The sequence below is a fragment of the Camelus ferus genome, chromosome 4 (assembly GCF_009834535.1).
Source record: "Camelus ferus isolate YT-003-E chromosome 4, BCGSAC_Cfer_1.0, whole genome shotgun sequence".
NCBI lineage: Eukaryota > Metazoa > Chordata > Mammalia > Artiodactyla > Camelidae > Camelus > Camelus ferus.
In genome coordinates, this window is record NC_045699.1 from 73,217,059 (window position 1) to 73,234,028 (window position 16,970).

General features: G+C 59.5%; 1 protein-coding gene across 1 annotated transcript in view; it reads left to right on the forward strand.

Annotated features, from left to right (window-relative positions):
• The first annotated feature begins 18 nt into the window (after positions 1-18).
• ADAMTS13 (ADAM metallopeptidase with thrombospondin type 1 motif 13) overlaps positions 19-16,970 on the forward strand; it is a 31,139-nt gene continuing 14,187 nt past the window's right edge. Inside the window, 19 exon segments of the mRNA XM_032478845.1 lie at positions 19-803; positions 2,028-2,191; positions 2,535-2,601; positions 3,651-3,943; positions 4,712-4,859; positions 5,996-6,135; positions 7,427-7,510; positions 7,777-7,901; positions 8,023-8,169; positions 9,941-10,081; positions 10,661-10,823; positions 11,599-11,655; positions 11,657-11,694; positions 12,345-12,521; positions 12,640-12,703; positions 14,390-14,516; positions 15,017-15,165; positions 15,520-15,640; positions 16,253-16,333. Coding sequence (XP_032334736.1) covers positions 2,090-2,191; positions 2,535-2,601; positions 3,651-3,943; positions 4,712-4,859; positions 5,996-6,135; positions 7,427-7,510; positions 7,777-7,901; positions 8,023-8,169; positions 9,941-10,081; positions 10,661-10,823; positions 11,599-11,655; positions 11,657-11,694; positions 12,345-12,521; positions 12,640-12,703; positions 14,390-14,516; positions 15,017-15,165; positions 15,520-15,640; positions 16,253-16,333 — 2,224 coding nt within the window. The 5' untranslated portion in view covers positions 19-803; positions 2,028-2,089.

A 16,970-nucleotide genomic window follows, 5' to 3' on the forward strand; every position in this document is an offset into this window, starting at 1 on the left:
CGTGCGCCCCGATCCCCGGAAGTGCTCTTCTTTCCCCGACCGGCTGGAAACCTCGCCTTCGCCTCTGGTTCCGGACGAGCGGAAGGTGGGCGGAGCTCTTCGCCCCCAGAGGAAAGGGGCGGCCGGCCACCTCGACGAGCGGCCTCCGCGGTCGGCGACCTAGGGTCGGACTAGGGGGATCCCGGGATCTCGCCGAGAGCGGAGATGGGGCCGAGACGCGAGCGCCGGAAGGGCACGGGGGGCCGCCGTCGCTGTAGCACCGCGGCCGTGCCGCCGGAGCGCAGGGCGCGGGCGGCCGCAAGGGGGCGCTGGGCCGCCGGGCCGGGCGCGATCGGCGCGGCCCGGAGGGCGCGCTGGTCCCGGGCGCCCCGGCCCAGCCTCCCCGGCTCTGGGGGCCCCTCTTCCCCACGCAGCGGGGAACGGAGGCCCAGGGGCGCGGAGGAGGAACCAGGGTGCACGGAGCTATCGGGCTGCAAAGGCGCTTCAACGACATCCAGTAACAGCAGGAGAGGACTGTGACAGCGCCGTGCAGTGTTTCATTTTGCGGCAACAGCAATGAACGGCTGGCCCGCGGGCTTGGCCCTGCCGGTACCCTGATAAACACCACCCGCGAGGCGCCCGCTCCAGCCTCCATGAGTGCGTGGGGCTTTCAGGGAAATACAGGTCATAATCTGGATAGCAGTAACTACTACGAAGATGATAAAATGAGACGCCGTGGTGGACACTGAGGAGGCGCAAGGCTGCCAAACAAAATGCGGGACACCCAGAGAAACGGGACTTTCAGATAAAGAGTAATTTTTGCTGTAAGTATGTCCCATATAGTAGTTGCAATGTTTGGGTTATACTTAAACACCAAAGGGAAAAATTTATCCATTGTTTATTGCAAAATTCAAATTTCACTGCTGTCCCGATTTTTGTTTCCTAAATGCGTCCCACCAGGTACACTTAGATGATACCATGAGGGAGGTGACATTTGAAGTGAAACTTGAATGTGAACCACAGGCAGACGGAATAGCAAAGCAGTGGGTGTGTTTGAGGGACAGAAAGCCGGCTGGTAGGGGTCAAGGTCTGTGAGCACCGAGGGGAGGGCAGGAGATGCAGGAAGTGGGCCGGGCCGGGCCGGGTCGGACTGGGGCTGGACCGGGGCTGGACCATGGATGACAGGGCCTCAGAGGCTCAAGACTTTTTTTTTTTTTTTAATGTTTTAATTTTTTTATTTTATTTTTTTTATTGAACTACCATGAGTTAACGCTGTGTCACTCTCTGGTGTACGGCACAATGTCCCAGTTGTGCATATACATACATATGTTCATTTTCATATTCTTTTTCATTAAAGGTTGTTACAAGATATTGAACACAGTTCCCTGTGCTATACAGCAGTTGCTATACTTTTTAAAAAATGTATTTTTATGTATAGTGGCTAACATTTGTAAATCTCAAACTCCCAAATTTATTCCTTCCCACTCCCTTTCCCCAGTAACCATAAGATTGTTTACTATGTCTGCAAGTTTGTTTCTGTTTTGTAGATGAGTTCATAGTGTCCTTTTTCAGGACATTTTATTCTAAGGAGAAAGGGGGAGCTATCGATTGTTTTGAGGCTGGGGAGTTATGAGATGGGATGGGAACGGGGAGTGAGAGAGCGAGCAGGGAGTTAGGGGCTCAGTCCAGATGCCCAGGCCAGCGACGAGGCCGCCAGGATGCAGGCAGTGTGCCAGTTTGGGTCTCTGGGAAGCAGCCACAGAGACAGAGTTAGGAATGCGCAACATTAATCGGGGCAGGATAAAGGGGACGTGCAGGCTGAGCTGGGACTCAGACCACAGACTGAGGCCTGACAGGAAAGTAGACCAGCGCAGTTGGGTGGGTAGGTGTGTCCTTCCTGGTAGCAGAGGGTGAGAGGGGGGCGGGGCAGGCAGGCAGCCCAGCCCCCCACCCCCACCCCCGGCCCCTGCCCTGGGAAGAAGCTCCTAAGAGTAAACACGGCCTAATCCTCCAACCCAGCGGGGTCTGTCTCATTCCACACTGCCCAGACTTCAGTCGCCACGGCTCTCCCTCCCTGGGCCGACAGGAGGGCCGGCAGACTTTCCCGAGGATGAGGACGCGTGAGCTTCGCCTCCTGGGGAGATGTGCGCGGGGAATTCTCACTTCTGTGCTCTTCCTCCTGGGCTGCTGGGGCCTCTCCGATTTCCAGCAGGTGGGTGGTCCTGGAGGAGCGGTGGTGCCGGGGGAGCCTGAGCACTGGGAATTAGTCACAGCTCTACTGGGTGCCGAGGGCAGATCCCCTAGAGAGAGGGGGCAGAGTGGGAGGAATCTGAACTTGAGGTTCAGGGGACGAAGTGTGCTCCCTGGAGAAGGAGTTGGCCTCTCAGTACCGTCTGTCCGGCTGGTGAAGGGCACACGCTGTCCACACCAGGGTGAGTGGCTCTCATCCGCCTCTCCATCCTGCGGCCCCTTCTCTCTCCCTCTCCCCTCTATGCCTGCTCCGTGCCTAGCCCCCTCCCACCTCCCTCCCCTCATTCATCCTCTCTGTTCCACAGCAATTTCTTCAGGCTTTGGAGCCAGAGGAAGTGATGGCTTACTTTGGCCCTGCCGCTACCTCCGAAGGTACTAGTCCTGGAGTCTTCGTAGCTTGGGGAGTTTCTCAGGGCCTGCGGGGGTGCCGTTGAGTCAGGGGTCTCGGCTTTGTGGTGGCTGGGCTGGGAGGCGGTCAGAGCCCCTGCGGTCACCCCTGTTAATTAACTCCACTACTTCCTGCCAAGTCGATAAAAACGGGTCTGTGTGTTCTGGGCCGAGCGCGGGTTCTGACCCTGGGGTTCTGCTCGGCATCTGGAGATGGCCGCTAATTAGCTGGCCCTTCCATGCCTGGGCCCCCGGGGCTGACTGATTGTCAGCAGCTCTTGTGGTCTCTGGCCGTGGATATAAACATTTATCCCTTCTGTGAGGAGCAACACGCACACTGGGTCAAGCTCCAGCCACAGCCTTTCCGCACTCGTTGCTCGTGGGCTGTGTCCGTGGACTTCTCGGGGTGCTGGCCCCCTTTCCAAGTAGGGCTGTTGGTGACTTTGATCCAAAAGCTGGTGGGCACCAGGGGCAGAGTGGGCTAGTGGTCAGGGTGGGGCAAATTAGCGATGTCCAGTTGTGACTGACTTCTCTGTGGCCTGGGTCGGGTACAGCCCGGTCAGTGCCCGGGGCTGTGCCGGAGGGCCGGGGCGGGGGGCGATTAACTGCGGTGTGGGGGCCGGGAGCTTGAGTGTCTCATACTGCAGCTCCCTGGAGGGTCAGGAGACCACAGCCTGGGGCCCCCATGGCCGCCGGGGGCTGCACTGGGGTGAGGAGACGGTGGACCAGGGCGGTGGGGCCGGTCCCGGGCTCCTGCTTTCCACTGAGGCCATGCTTGCTCCGCTTCTCCTGCCGGGGCTTAGGGCTTCACTCATGAGACACGTGTTCCAAGGCTGGCCTGGCCCCGCAGCATCGAGCTGCCCCTTGCCTGAGCTGGAGGAGCGGGATGTGAACCTGGGCTCCTGGGCTCCAGGGCTCCAGGCCAGCGCGCCTCCCCACTGATTCTCTCCAAAGGGAAGAACTCTGGGCCCCTCCCCAGAGCACGAGGGCCCGGACGGCTGACAGGTGGGTGAGGGGTCTCCTGTCTCCCGCAGTGCCCCAGTTTGACGTGGCCCCGCTCACCTGTGTCTGTGAAGAAGAGGATGGGGACAGGCAGGGAGGAGCACCCTGCGGGCCCCCACGCTGCTCCCTGCCAGCCCTGGGACAGCTCTTCTCCTTCTCCTTCCGGCCCCGGATGGGCCTCCTCGCTGCCTCCTTCACCAGCGAGCGTGTGGTGAACGCCTCCCTCCGGCTGCTCAGGGGCCCCCCCCACCCCTGCTTCACGGGAGGCCGCACCTTGCTGCCCTTGGGCGCAGCAGCCAGGCTCACCTACTGCTCGGGCCGTGTGGTGAGTGGGCGCCCTGGCTGGCATCGGGGAGAGGTTGTGGCTGGTGGGACCCCGTGGTGCAAACATGCCCCCCCAGCCCCCACTGCACAGCCACACGAGAGAGCAGCACCACGTAATTCTTAGCCTGCCGTCGGACCCCTCGGGGGCCTGTTCCAGGGAGGCTCAGAAAAGCCAGCTGAGTCTCCCCAGGCCCCTAGCTAGCAGGTGGCCGAGCTGGGTACAAGGACCTTGGCCCATCACTCCGCCGGACCTCAGCGTCGGCACCAAGAGATGGTGAAGACAGCACCCGCCTCATGGGTAGCTGTGAGGACTGGTGTCACACATTGTCACAGGGGGTCACTCAGTGAGCCAGAGCCATTTATGTCATTACACACACCCCCCACCCTGAGCCCTGGGTCAAGACAGATGCCATTCAGGGTCCATCTGCTGTTCTTTAGCACAGGCCTAGCCAGTCCCTCAAGACCCCTCCTTTCCTGCACCTGTGGGGCCTGCCGGGGTCTTCACCAGGCCCTGCAGACGGGGGCCTGGAGGCTGTGTGCATGATGGGAAGTGGGAATGTGGCAGTGGGGGCTGGCAGCAGGTGACAGGCAGTGAGCACCGCCCAAGAGGGCTTGGGTCCCACGCCGTCCCCCACAGATGGGCTCCTCGACCCTGGACTTGGAGAGGGCTCAGGGCCAGTCCATGCCCGGTGCTGGGATGGCCCAGAGAGGCCCCCCTGCAGCGGGTGGGGCGGGGGCTGTGTGCACCAGGCTGCTCTCTCCTTTCCAGGAGGGTGACATCGTGGTGGGTGGAGACAGGCTCTACATCCAGCCATTGAAGAGGCAGCACCGGGAGCTGGTGCCACCCTGGGGCGGTGCTCAGCCCCACCTGATCCACAGGTCCAACCCCACGGTGCACCCGGCCCTTGTGGTTCCAGGTACAGCTCCTGGGAGAGGGAAGGCGGAGCTGCTGGCAGGGACAGCCTCAAGGGGCCCAGGGGCACCAGCTCTCCTGATGCCTGGGGGCTGCGCAAAACGCCCCCCAACTCCACAAGCCACCTTCTTTAGCATGCAGGGGAGTGCCGGCTCGCGGGGCCACCAGCCGTGCCCCAGACTGTCTGTGTGGTGGACAGGTAGACCTCCCACCTCTGAACAGCCCGTCGCAGTTTACAGAGCACTTCACAGATGTGCGCCCTGGAGCCTCAGGGCCTAGGTCAGCGTTACTGACAGTTCCAGTGCTGCAGATGGGAGCCCTGAGGCCCAGAGATGGGGAGTGGCCGCTGCAGGCCCACACGACGCCTCCAGGGCACAGCTCTGCCCCCCCCCCCCCCCCGGGCCCGCGCATGCACTTCCCTAGCTTCGTCCAGGTGCCTGCAGGGGGGTGTCCTGGGCTTTTCTTGCCATCTTGGGATGACCCTGTTCTCCAGTGTGTGCCCAGGTGGGGCTCTGGGGTGATCAGAAGGACATGAGGGCACACGCCAGCTCCCCCCGGGCCTTGCACTGCCCTAAAATGCCCAGTCAGCAGTGGGATCTCGGCCCATGCAGTGAAATGAAGTGTCTTCACCTAGAAGACCGTCCTCCCAACACCCAGCCGCCTCTCTCCCGTGAGCTGGCCGGGCAGTCAGCTCTGACAGTCACAACATCAGTGACATGCGAGAGCCTGGGGCCCTCATCCCCTGAGAGAATTTACTCCTGAGTGGTCGGGAGGCCAGGATGTCCTAGATCAGCTCGTGGGTGGCTGAGGGGGCAAGTCCGTGGGCGCCGAGAGGCCAGCTCCGGGGGGCGGGCGGAGCTGCTGCCTGTCTCCGGGTGCCGGGAGGCAGGTGCTGTCCGAGAGGAGGCGGAGGGGCGGGCCCACGACTCCCTCCTCCTTATGGGAAGCGGCCCACACGGGGCTCCCAACACTGTGTGTCCGAGCCCAGGGCTCGGTGAGGTGGGCCAGCCCTGCGTGTGGCCAGGAGAGGCCTGGCGGTGGGGGCTGTGGGGTCGGGAGGGCAGCTGACCGGGTGGCCTTGGCCACGTTCCGCCTGCTTGCTAGGACCCTCGCTCTCAGCCCTGCCTCCTTCCTCACCAGGCCACCCTCTGGCCCCTCGCCTCTGGAGACGGGCTGCCCAGAGTGTCCTGTACCTGGAGCTGCTGGTGGCCGTGGGCCCTGACGTCCACGCGGTTCACGGGGAGGACACGGAGCGCTACGTCCTCACCAACCTCAACATGGTGGGTGCCCGCATGGGGAGCAGGCTCGTGGGCGGTGCTGACCCAGGGAGCGGACACAGCGTCGCACGCCTGGCGCTGCACGAAACATCAGTGGGCCAGCTTACTGGGTGGGCTGAACTCGGTATAAACCTGAGGCCGGGGTCGTGTTTGGGGCTCAGGGCCCTGGAGCAGGGAGAGGTGAAGCCTGCTCTTACCTCCCCTGCCCCCCTGGGGAGCACACCCCACAACCCCTTCACCCGGGGACACTCAAGCCTGGCCTCTCCCCCAGTGTCCCTTCGATCCATGGGCATCTTGGCAGGTACAGCCCTGGCAGCCAGTGGGGCTGCCGCCCCTAGGTGGTCCCGACTTCTGGACAAGCTGCCTCAAGTCCAGGGTAAACCCGCTTCAGTTTCCACCTGCAAACCGTGCAGATGGAAAATGCTCCCACTGAGACTTTTGTTTTCCCCACATTTGGCGCAGTTTTATTCACAGACTCCAGACACCCAGGCTGGGCCTGGCACAGAGGGTGTGGGTTTTTTTTTTTTAATTTCTTTTCTTTAATTCTGTTTTTTATTGAAGTGTAGTTGATTTACAATGTTAGTTTCAGGTGTACAGCAAAGTGACTCAGTTATACATACACGTATATATTTTTTCAGATTCTTAAAGTTTTAAAAATTTATTATTATTTTTATTTTGGAGGGGAGAGGTGATTAGATTTATTTATTTACTTCCTTAATGGAGGTGCTGGGGATTGAACCCAGGACCTCGTGCCTGCTAAGCACATGCTCTACCACTGAGCTGTACGCTCCCCCCTCTAGTTTTCCAGATTCTTTTACATTATATGTTATTACAAGGAATTGAGTGTAGTTCCCCGTGCTGTACAGTAGGTCCTTTCCCTCTAAGTCATTTGAAAGCTATTATTTTCAAGTTCTGGGGGTCACCCCCACCTCTAATATGCTGAAATTCGGTAATCAAACCATGCTCCCTCTGGTCATTTGACATTTTCTGGGGACTGAGGACGGCCAGGTGGTAGGTTGCAGGCTGCCTCCTGCCCAGATGGTGCTGGTCTCGGTAACGGGCAGTGTCGTGACTGGATGCCCGCCTGGCGCCAGCTGCATTGTCCCTAGGTCTCCCGACACCCATGGAAGGCTTTCTCTCCATCTTACTGATGAGACACCTGGGATCCTGAGGTCAGTTAGCAGTACCCTGAGCTCATAGGTAGGGAGCTGGGAGCCTGCGTTCAGATGCAGGTCGGCTGAGGCTGATGGTGGCCCACCCACATTTGTCACCTGTCCTGCCTGCCCTTCCACAGGGGTCAGAGCTGCTGAGGGACCCATCCCTGGGGGCTCAGTTCCAAGTGCACCTGGTGAAGATGGTCATACTGACGCAGCCGGAGGTAGGCACTGAGCTGGATGCTCACTGGAAAACCTGTTTCTGCCTTCTTTAACCTCTGCCTGCGGACGCCCATAGAACAGTAGGGGTGACAGCAGGGCTGCCCACAAGCCAGACCTGGACCGGAATTCCAGCTCTGCTGAGCCTCAGTCTCCTCATCTGTATCATGGGACAGTAACAGGGTTGTTGTGAGGACTGAGATGCCAACACTGGGCAGCAGCCTGGCTGGTGCGGGTCTCCTAAACCTGCGCTCTATTACTGGCTCCCCAGGATGCTCCGAATATTACAGCCAACATCACCGCATCACTACTGAGCGTCTGTGAGTGGAGCAGGACCATCAACCCCGAGGATGACACGGATCCCAGTCATGCTGACCTGGTCCTCTACATCACCAGGTAGCCAAGCTCCCCGATGGCGTGCCAGCCTACCTGGGCGCTGCTCCAACGCTCTGCAAAGGTGGCCCGGCAGCGGGCTGGCACTTCAGCACCACCCAGCTGTCTGTTCTCTCTTCCTGAGGTTTGACCTGGAATTGCCTGATGGTAACCGACAGGTTCGGGGGGTCACCCAGCTGGGGGGCGCCTGCTCCTCTTCCTGGAACTGCCTGATCACTGAGGATACTGGCTTCGACCTGGGGGTCACCATTGCCCATGAGATTGGGCACAGGTAAGAGGCCCCACCCACTGTCCCCAAGCTCTGGCCAAAGACCTGACCTGGGCCCCCAGGAGGGGAGGTCATGCTGGCAGTGGGCCCCCTGGGAGCCTGCTGGAAGGAGCCTGTACTCTTGACTCCAGTGAACTAGGGAAGGTGGGGGGCAAGGGCTGGGAAATCTGGTATGTCTTCCTTACCAAATGATTAAAAGAAAAAAAACTTTTTTTCAGAAAAAAATAAGAAAAATACACTAAGTAGCTAGAAAATTTTTTTTTTTGTAGGAAATTCAGGTAAACAAAAAGCAGGCTGTAAAACATTATCTCAGATCCCACCACTTAGAGATAACATCCATCTTTTCTTTACACAGAAATACAGAGCTTTTTATTTGGAAAATTGGGATTGGGCTACACATGGGTTAGTTGCCTTTTTATGTGACAATATATCCCAAACATTTCTCCCAGGTCTTTTACAATATATATTAATTTTTTGTATGTGCCATCATTTACTCAAGTGTCCCCTATTGTTAGGTCTTTAAGTTGTTTCCAGACTTTTCCTGGTATGAACAGAATACATTCTGTGGGCAAACTTTGTCCCTATCCGTTATTTAACTAGAGTGGTGGGTTTCTTTTGTTGCGTAAAAATGTGTTACAGCTCAGTTGCGACAGCAACCTGGATCCGGGAGAGAAACCAAGTAGCACTTGGAGAGTTAGAGAACTCAAGTTTATTACATCGGTGGGCCCAGAAAAGTTAACACTCCAACCTCTGGACCCCATCTGCAGGTTTACATCGGCTTTTATAAGCTGCAAGTTTACACTTTGCAATATTATATGCAAATGAGGTGTAACAAAAGTTGACTAATTAGGAACAAGCTTTGTAGAAATGGACCAATCAGGAGTGAGAGAAGTAACCAATCAGAAGTGAGCTCAGGGAACCAATAGAATTTTAGGGGTAAGTAAGCCGTTTCAGAGGCAAAAAGTGAGATAGAACCTCTGGGCCGGTAAGCCGGATGGTGCTGGCAGGAGAGTAGTGGCCTTGCCTGGGGGTTCCGCTGGTCTTTTTATGGGGCTTCCCGCCTCATTTTCCTTTTTGATTTTTAGTCTTTTCATTATGAGTGTAATACCAGCTTGCTGTGAAAATTCAAATAGCCCAGAGACTCATAAAGTCAAAAGTGAGTGTCTAACTCCCTTGCCCACCAGCCCTCACTCCCACCCCCAGGCCTTTCCGCCCCTCTAGGAGTGCTGGGGAGTTCCCGCCCCGCCTGCAGGGACAAGGCTGGGGGGCTGCTATCCCCACGGAAGCCCACTTCTACATTCACCCCTTCCCATCGGCTTCATTTCTCCACCACGGCTACCCATCACAGTTCCCCCATCTAGCTTGTTTGGAGAGAGAGAGAAAAAAAAAAAAAGTGTTTGAAGACAATAAGCAGAAACATTGGCCCGAAGTCCCCATCCTTTCTAACGGCAATACACATTCAGTGGGTGGATTTTCATACTGGGCCACCCCAGGGTCAAGAAAGCCCAAATCCCCATGCATGAGTTTGGCTGGCACATTTTTGAAGTCTATAGATAACGTATTAGTCAAAAGGAGCGAGAGCCGTCTGGCCTGCCCGGCCCAGCCCTCCCACGGGCGGGAAACAGGCGCGGCTCCGCCGCCAGGTTACTGGTGGCCGGGCTGGGGGCGGGGGGGCGACCTGGGTCCGCACACTCCCGCGCTGCGGCCCGACCGGCGGCCAGGCCCTGCGCGAGGGGACCCTGCCACCGCCTCCCTCAGCGCCGCGCCCCCGCAGCTTCGGCCTGGAGCACGACGGCGCGCCCGGCAGCGGCTGCGGGCCCAGCGGCCACGTGATGGCGTCCGACGGCGCGGCGCCCGCCCCCGGGGGCCTGGCGTGGTCCCCCTGCAGCCGCCGGCAGCTGCTGCGCCTGGTCAGGTAGCCGCACCCCTCGCCCCACGCCTCCCTACGCCCGACGCCTCCCTACGCCCCCATCTCATCTCCACTTCGCGCGCACCCCTACTTCCCACCCCTGCATTCCACTCTTCCATCTGCCCCGTCGCCACGCAACCCTGTGACCGCTCCCATCGCGTCCCCGCGCCCACCTTTACATGGGCTCGGCCCCGACCCCCCAGCCCCACCATTATCTCCCTGCATCTACCTCTTCATTCTCCCCGCATCGCTCCCTCCTTCCTGCCCATTCCGCCCCCGCGCCACTTGCCTAATTCTTCCCATCCCATCCCATCCCATCCCAGTTCTCCCCTGTCCACTCCCATCCCTCCTCAGACCCATTTCATCACTCTCCCCCACCCCCTGCGTTCACCTCTCTACCTGACCCCCTCCCCTAGGCTTGAGCCCGGTCTTAGCCTAGGATCAGCTCAGTGGGGCGCAAGGGCTGAGAACTCCCTTCCCCGCCCACCCAAGCCGCCCCTCCAATCACCCTCACCTCCCGCGCCCACTCCTCCACCCCGACGCCACTGGTGTCCATTCCGGGCCTGAGACGCGTCCTTGTCGCAGCGCAGGACGGGCGCGCTGCATGTGGGACCCGCCGGGTTCGCAGTCCGGACCCGCGGGGCGCCCTCCAGAGGTGCACCCCGGCCTCTACCACGATGCGGACGAGCAGTGCCGCATAGCCTTTGGCCCTATGGCGGTCGCCTGCACCTTCACCAGGGAGCACCTTGTGAGTCCCCCCGTGGATGGTGCGCACTGCCACTCCCCATCTGCACCAGAGACTCCCTCACGCCCCCACCGCCGCGCTCATGCCCCGCTGTGTACTGTGAGCGCCCACTAGGCCAGGTTGTCAGGTGCCTCTCAAAATTCTCAATTTTTGAACAAGGTCTCCTACATTTCCCTTTTGACTTGGTGCCACAAATTATGTAGAGCCGGCCCTGGTACCATCCCTGAGCCCACGGACCTTGCTCCTAAATAGGCAGTGACCAAGTGCTTCCAACCCAATGGGAGCTGGAGGGCTTCCTGGAAGAAGTGGCCTCGGAGCTGAGCCCTACAGCAGGAGTGTGAGCTGGGGGGGGGGGGGCACCCCAGACACAGACTCCCAGGGCTTCACAGAACTTTGAGGCAGTTTTGCCTTGGTGCGCTCCTGCCTACATGCAACATACTGGGAATTGTATCTCAGTATTTTTATGAAATAGATACTTTCCTGTGTGTTGTTATAAATACGCATACATTACTATTATATATTAGAACATTTTCTTTGATCTAAAAGATCGTTTTTTTCTTCTGATTTTAAAAGAAATGAAAACATTTTTGTGGGCCCTGGCCACTGTCCCTGTTCCTGTTGGAAAGTGAGCCACGACCACCCTCCCCAGGCCCTGTGCCCACCGAGCTGTGTGCCGGCAGTGTCACTGTGTCCTGCGGTCTGGGAGGGACAGTTAAGGCTGGACACTCACCCAGCAGGCCCTGGTGACCCCTGAACTGGCCATCTCTCCCCCTCTTAGGACATGTGCCAGGCTCTCTCTTGCCACACAGACCCCCTGGACCAGAGCAGCTGTAGTCCGCCTCCTCATTCCGCTCCTGGATGGGACAGAGTGCTGGTGTGGGGAAGGTCAGCGGGAGTGAAGGAGCGTGTGACCGTGTGTGTGTGCGTGTGTGTGTGCATGTGTGTGCACGCTCACACAGACCTGCAGCCTGGCAGCCTTCATCCTGGGGGAGAAACAGGAGGACCTTGGTGAGCCAGGGCAGGGGGCCAGGAGAGCTGCAGCAAGGAGCCCCGCGTGCGCCTGGCGCCTCGCCCCGCCCTCTACAGGACGCTGGGTGTTCTAGTTCACAAGACCAACAGTAACAGTCCAAAGGCTTGCTCCTGACTCTGCAGGGGGAGGGAGGTGGGGGGGATCCCAGGCCCCACTCTTGACCTCCTCGCTGTTCCAAGAGAGAGCAGATGTTCCTGGAACTCTCCCAGACGCGGTGTCTCATTTCCCCTCCAGGCCTGGAGGTGGGGCCTGTGCTGTCGCCCACCTCACAGAGAAGGCGCAGTTCCTCCCCCAACCCCCCGACCCCCTGGTCAGACTCCCTCTTGTGGCCTGTGGGCTGGTGGTCGGCCTTCTTCTGTTTAGCATGGGCTCCCAAGCAGGGTTGGGGGCACATATGTGTATGTGGTCTTGGGGGTGCCCCAGGTGTGGGCTGTCTGTGGACGTGAGGCGACTTGAGTGTGGGGTGCCCTGGCTGTGGGGTGGCCTGGGTGCAGGACACGGTGTGTCCTTCTCTTGCAGTGGTGCTCCAAGGGTCACTGCCGCTCCCTGGCGGAGCTGGCCCCCATCGGGGCAGTGCACGGGCACTGGTCTAGCTGGGGTCCCACCAGTCCCTGCTCCCGCTCCTGCGGCGGAGGGGTGGTCACCAGGAGGCGGCAGTGCGACAACCCCAGGTACTACCCAGAGGGGCACTGTTCTCTGGTCGGAGGGGGCCTGCTCCACATTCCCTGGTGGGGGTGGTGGTGAGGAGATGGGTCACCTCTCACCCCTGTGTCTTGTGCGCATTTTCAGGCCTGCCTTTGGGGGGCGTGCGTGCATAGGTGCGGACCTCCAGGCCGAGATGTGCAACACTCAGGTAGGCCGGCTTCCCTGGGCAGGGCGAGGGGGTCAGGTGGGCAGCACCGGGCCTGGAAGGGCCCAAGGACCAGGGTGGCTGTAATGTGCATTCACACAGGGCGTTTCTGAGCATGAAAGTTGCGCTGTTAATACCTATGCTGGGACCGCAGTGCAGACACCAGGACCCCAGGTGTCCTGAGTGCGGCCACCCCAGTGAGCCCCTCCCTCCCGGGATGTCCTACAGGGCGCCGAGTGGGAGAGCGGGCTGTGCGTCTCTGCGGGGAAAACACCCCTCTTCCCCGGCAGCACAGGGCACCACCGCGAGAGCATGGGTGCTTCTGTTACAAATCGAGGAGAATTTCACATCTTAGGTTGTGCAGTTCAGGGGCATTTAGCACATTCACAATATTCCACAACCCCTACCTCGATCTAGTCCCACACCATTTCCATCCCCCCAAGGTAGCACCCAGGACCCACTAAGCAGTCACCGCTGTTCCCCCTCCCCCCAGTTCCTGCCCACCGCCAACCCACCTTCTGTCTCTGGGTTGATCTACTCTGGACATCTGGTATAAGGGGAATCATGCGCTGTGGCTTTTGGTGTCCGGCTTCTTTCCCTCAGCATGACGGTTTCAAGGTTTAGCCATGTCCTGTGTGTCAGAACTCCACGCCTCTTCACGGCTGAATACTATTGCATCGTGTGGATGGACCGCATTTTGTTCACCCATCCATCCGTTGTCCGTACACCCGTTCATCTGGGCCGTGTCCATCTTTGGTTGTTGTGAATAGTGCTGCTAAGAATATGTGTGTACGTGGGGTTTTTTTAGAGTACTAGCTTTCTGAGTACTAGTCTTGGATGATGCACAGCTAAAGTGAATTGCTGGATCGCATGGTAATTCTATGTTCAGCTCCTGGAGGAACCTCCAGGCCATTTCCCACAGCCTCTGAGCTACTTGGCATTCCCACCGGCGATGTGCGGGGTTCTCATCTCTCCGCATCCTCTCCGGCGCTTCCCTGTTTTCCACACGGCCGTCCAGTGGGTGTGAAGGGGTGGAATGATTCCTCTGGCACTGAGTTAAGATTTGCACATGACGAGACCCTCCCTCCCTGCTTTCTGCAGGGGGACACCCAAGGCGTCCCCAGACCGAGGATGGAGTCTTTGCCTGGGAGGGGGGAGGGCAGGCCCGCTGGGGGCAGCCGTGGTCCGGCACCTGCTCAGCAGGGCTGCTCTGACTCTTCTCCTCAGACCCCAGTGCAAAACCCAGGATGCCTTGGCCTTGGTTGGCACTGCAGGTCTTGTGCAGAAGCCCCTTTGCTCTTAACTCCTAACACTTTCCCAATTACCTGCCTCTAGAGGTGCAGACGTGGGGACTAAATGTCATCAGCCCCGTCTGCTGAGGTTCAAGCCTCCCACCAGCGGGCTCTTTGCTCCACTCTCCTGTGTCATGGAGGGTAGGCTCTGCCCTGCCCTGCGTCCTTACAAGTCCCCGTGGAACTCTCCCATCAGCAGAGAAAGACTCTCGACACCCCCCCTCAGAGCAGGGAACTGAGGTGCAGCCAGAAGCTGAGCTCACGCCGACAGCTTGACCTGCGCGCAGCAGGGGTCTTTGCTGCGTCCCAGGCACAAGGGCCCCCTGCCTGAGCCCCCCACCCCGGGTCCTGGCCCTTGCCCTTCTCGTGTCCATCCTCTGCCTCCTCCCCGCTCCAGGCTTGCGAGACGACCCAGCTGGAGTTCATGTCCGAGCAGTGCTCACAGACCGACGGGAAGCCGCTCTACCTCTCCCCGGGCAGCCCCTCCTTCTACCGCTGGGGCGCCGCTGTGCGGTACAGTCAAGGTGGGGCCTGGAGGGTGCCTGGCGGGGCCAGACCCGACGCCCTGGGGTGGGCAGAGCCGCCGCGGCCCGGCCCACCATCACTCTGATGCTGCTGAGAGCAGGCTCTGTGTAGACACACCGCGCGTGCCATCCTGGCTCGGCTGCTTGCTACATTGCCTGGCAACGACTGGTCATCTCTGAGTCCATTTCCCCACCTGTAAAATGGAGATAAGGGGGGTATCTCCCTGCTAGGGTTGCTGGAGGGAGTCAGTGAGGCGAAGCAGGGGAAGCCCTGAGCGTGCTCCCTGGCCCGTAATTCAAGAGCATTTATTACATCGTGATACGATTACTGCCTCAGGAGGCCAGATGGGTAGAAGACGGAATCCTTGCCCCCAACTCAAAGGGGGAACCTGGTGGTGCCGACGGGGGTGAGGGTCCGCTTGCATCGTGCTTCGCGGGGTCACCGGCCTCCCCGCCCCCTGCCCACTCCCATCCGGTTCCCGGTCCTCCTGCCTTCCCAGGGGACGCTCTGTGCAGACACATGTGCCGGGCTGTTGGCGAGAGCTTCATTGTGAGGCGTGGGGACAGTTTCCTGGATGGGACCCGCTGTGTGCCGAGCAGCCCTCGGGAGGACGGGACCCTGAGCCTATGTGTGTCGGGCAGCTGCAGGGTAGGCATATGCGGGCAGTGGAGATGCCCTTCCAGCCACGGTGGCCCAGAGGACTGTCCCATCAGAAGCCAAGGTGCAAAGGGGCCTCCAAGGGGTCGGTCTGGGGTGTTGGCCTCCATTAGCCTCAGCAGAGCCTGCACAGGGTGATGCCGGGATACAAGGCTGATCTTAGCGTCAGCTGGGCAGAAAGAGCCCTGCTGTGACCTTGGACAAGTCACTTAGGTTTGTTCCAACACAGGCGTCAGAAGTTGCAGAAATGCCCCCATTGTGTGACGCTCAGAGCTGTGGGTGTCAGTGGGCCGGCACCCTCCAGTGACACCCTCTGAGTCTCACCTGCCTCCCTGCTTTGCTCAGACTTTCGGCTGTGATGGCAGGATGGACTCTGGGCAGGTGCGAGACGCGTGCCAGGTGTGTGGAGGGGACAGCAGCACGTGTAGTCCGCAGAACGGCTCTTTCAGGGCTGGAAGAGCGAGAGGTAGGGGCCTCCCTGGGGGTGCGGGGCCGGGCTCCCCCAGACTCCGAGAAGCCTGCCGCCCAGAGCCTAGGCAGCTGGGTGCACGCGTTCGCTCAGCCCTGGACCCTCTAAGTGGGCATCAGCCTCCGTCCTCCACTTTGCCAGCCTCCCCACGAGGCTCAGATTTTGGTGATGAGGCCGCGGCCAGGACTGTGAGGCATCAGTAACGGTGATGCAGAAAACACACGGACATTGTGCCGTCCGCTGTGGGCTGGTCTCTCCTCTCCTGCTCAAGGAATCTTCGCAGGAGGGGTGTTATACTTGGAAAATCGTTGACCTGGATCTATTTATAAAAGAGGTCAAGTCTTCTGCAAATTCAGTGGAGGAATTGAGTCCTGCCTCCCTCTGGCAGGCCCATACTGCGCCCAGAACCTTGGGTCTAGCCACTCCTCCTGGCCAGGGCAGCATCCCCACAGGTGGCCCTCAGGCCTGGCTTTGATGGCCCCCTGTGACAGGAGGCTCCCTGATGCCTGAGGCAGCCTCGTTGCCTGGTAGCTTCTGGTGCCGACGTCTTCTCCCTTTGACTGTGAAGTCAGTGACTGGAGCCCACCCGCCCTCTCTGCTTCCTCCTAGAATACGTCACGTTCCTGACCATCACCCCCAACCTGACCAGCATACACATCATAAACCAGAGGCCTCTCTTCACACATCTGGGTGAGTTGGCCCAAGGACGCCCGTCGGAGTTGGCCAGGCTGTGAAGGTTAAGGCACAGCCCCAAGATGCCCTCACTTCTGATGCCAGCTGCAAGTTTGGAGGCACCATCAGTTGAATAATTCACTAGGAGACTCGCAGAACTCTGAGAGCTGTTACACTCACCGTTGAGGCTTATTACAGGGGACGGAGACTCAGTAAAACCAGCCAAAGGGAGAGGCGCCGGGGGCAGTCATTCAGGGAGGGCTCTGTGTCCAGCCTCAAGGCCAGCACGCACTGGCTGCTGCCGACCCAGGGAGCGCCTCTGAGTTCGGTGTCCAGGGTTCACGGGGGCCTCCTCGTGCAGACATGACTGAGGGAATCACTGGTCGCCCCCGGGCGATCTGTCTCCAGGTGGCTGGCGCTTTGTGACTCAAAGCCTCTACCCCAAAGAGACACTCCTGACAGGTGTGACAGGGCCTGTCTCTGGACAGGGACAACCTCTTTACTACTCAAGGGTGCCCCCGCCTGACCTTTGACCTGGGGTGAGGGTGCTTATCCTGGGGTCCTCGAGCCCCCGAGGGTTCAGTGTGAGCGCACCTGGTGAGGGAGCAGGTTCGCGGCCCTCTGTGGGCAGAGGCGCACTCACGCTGTGGGGAGG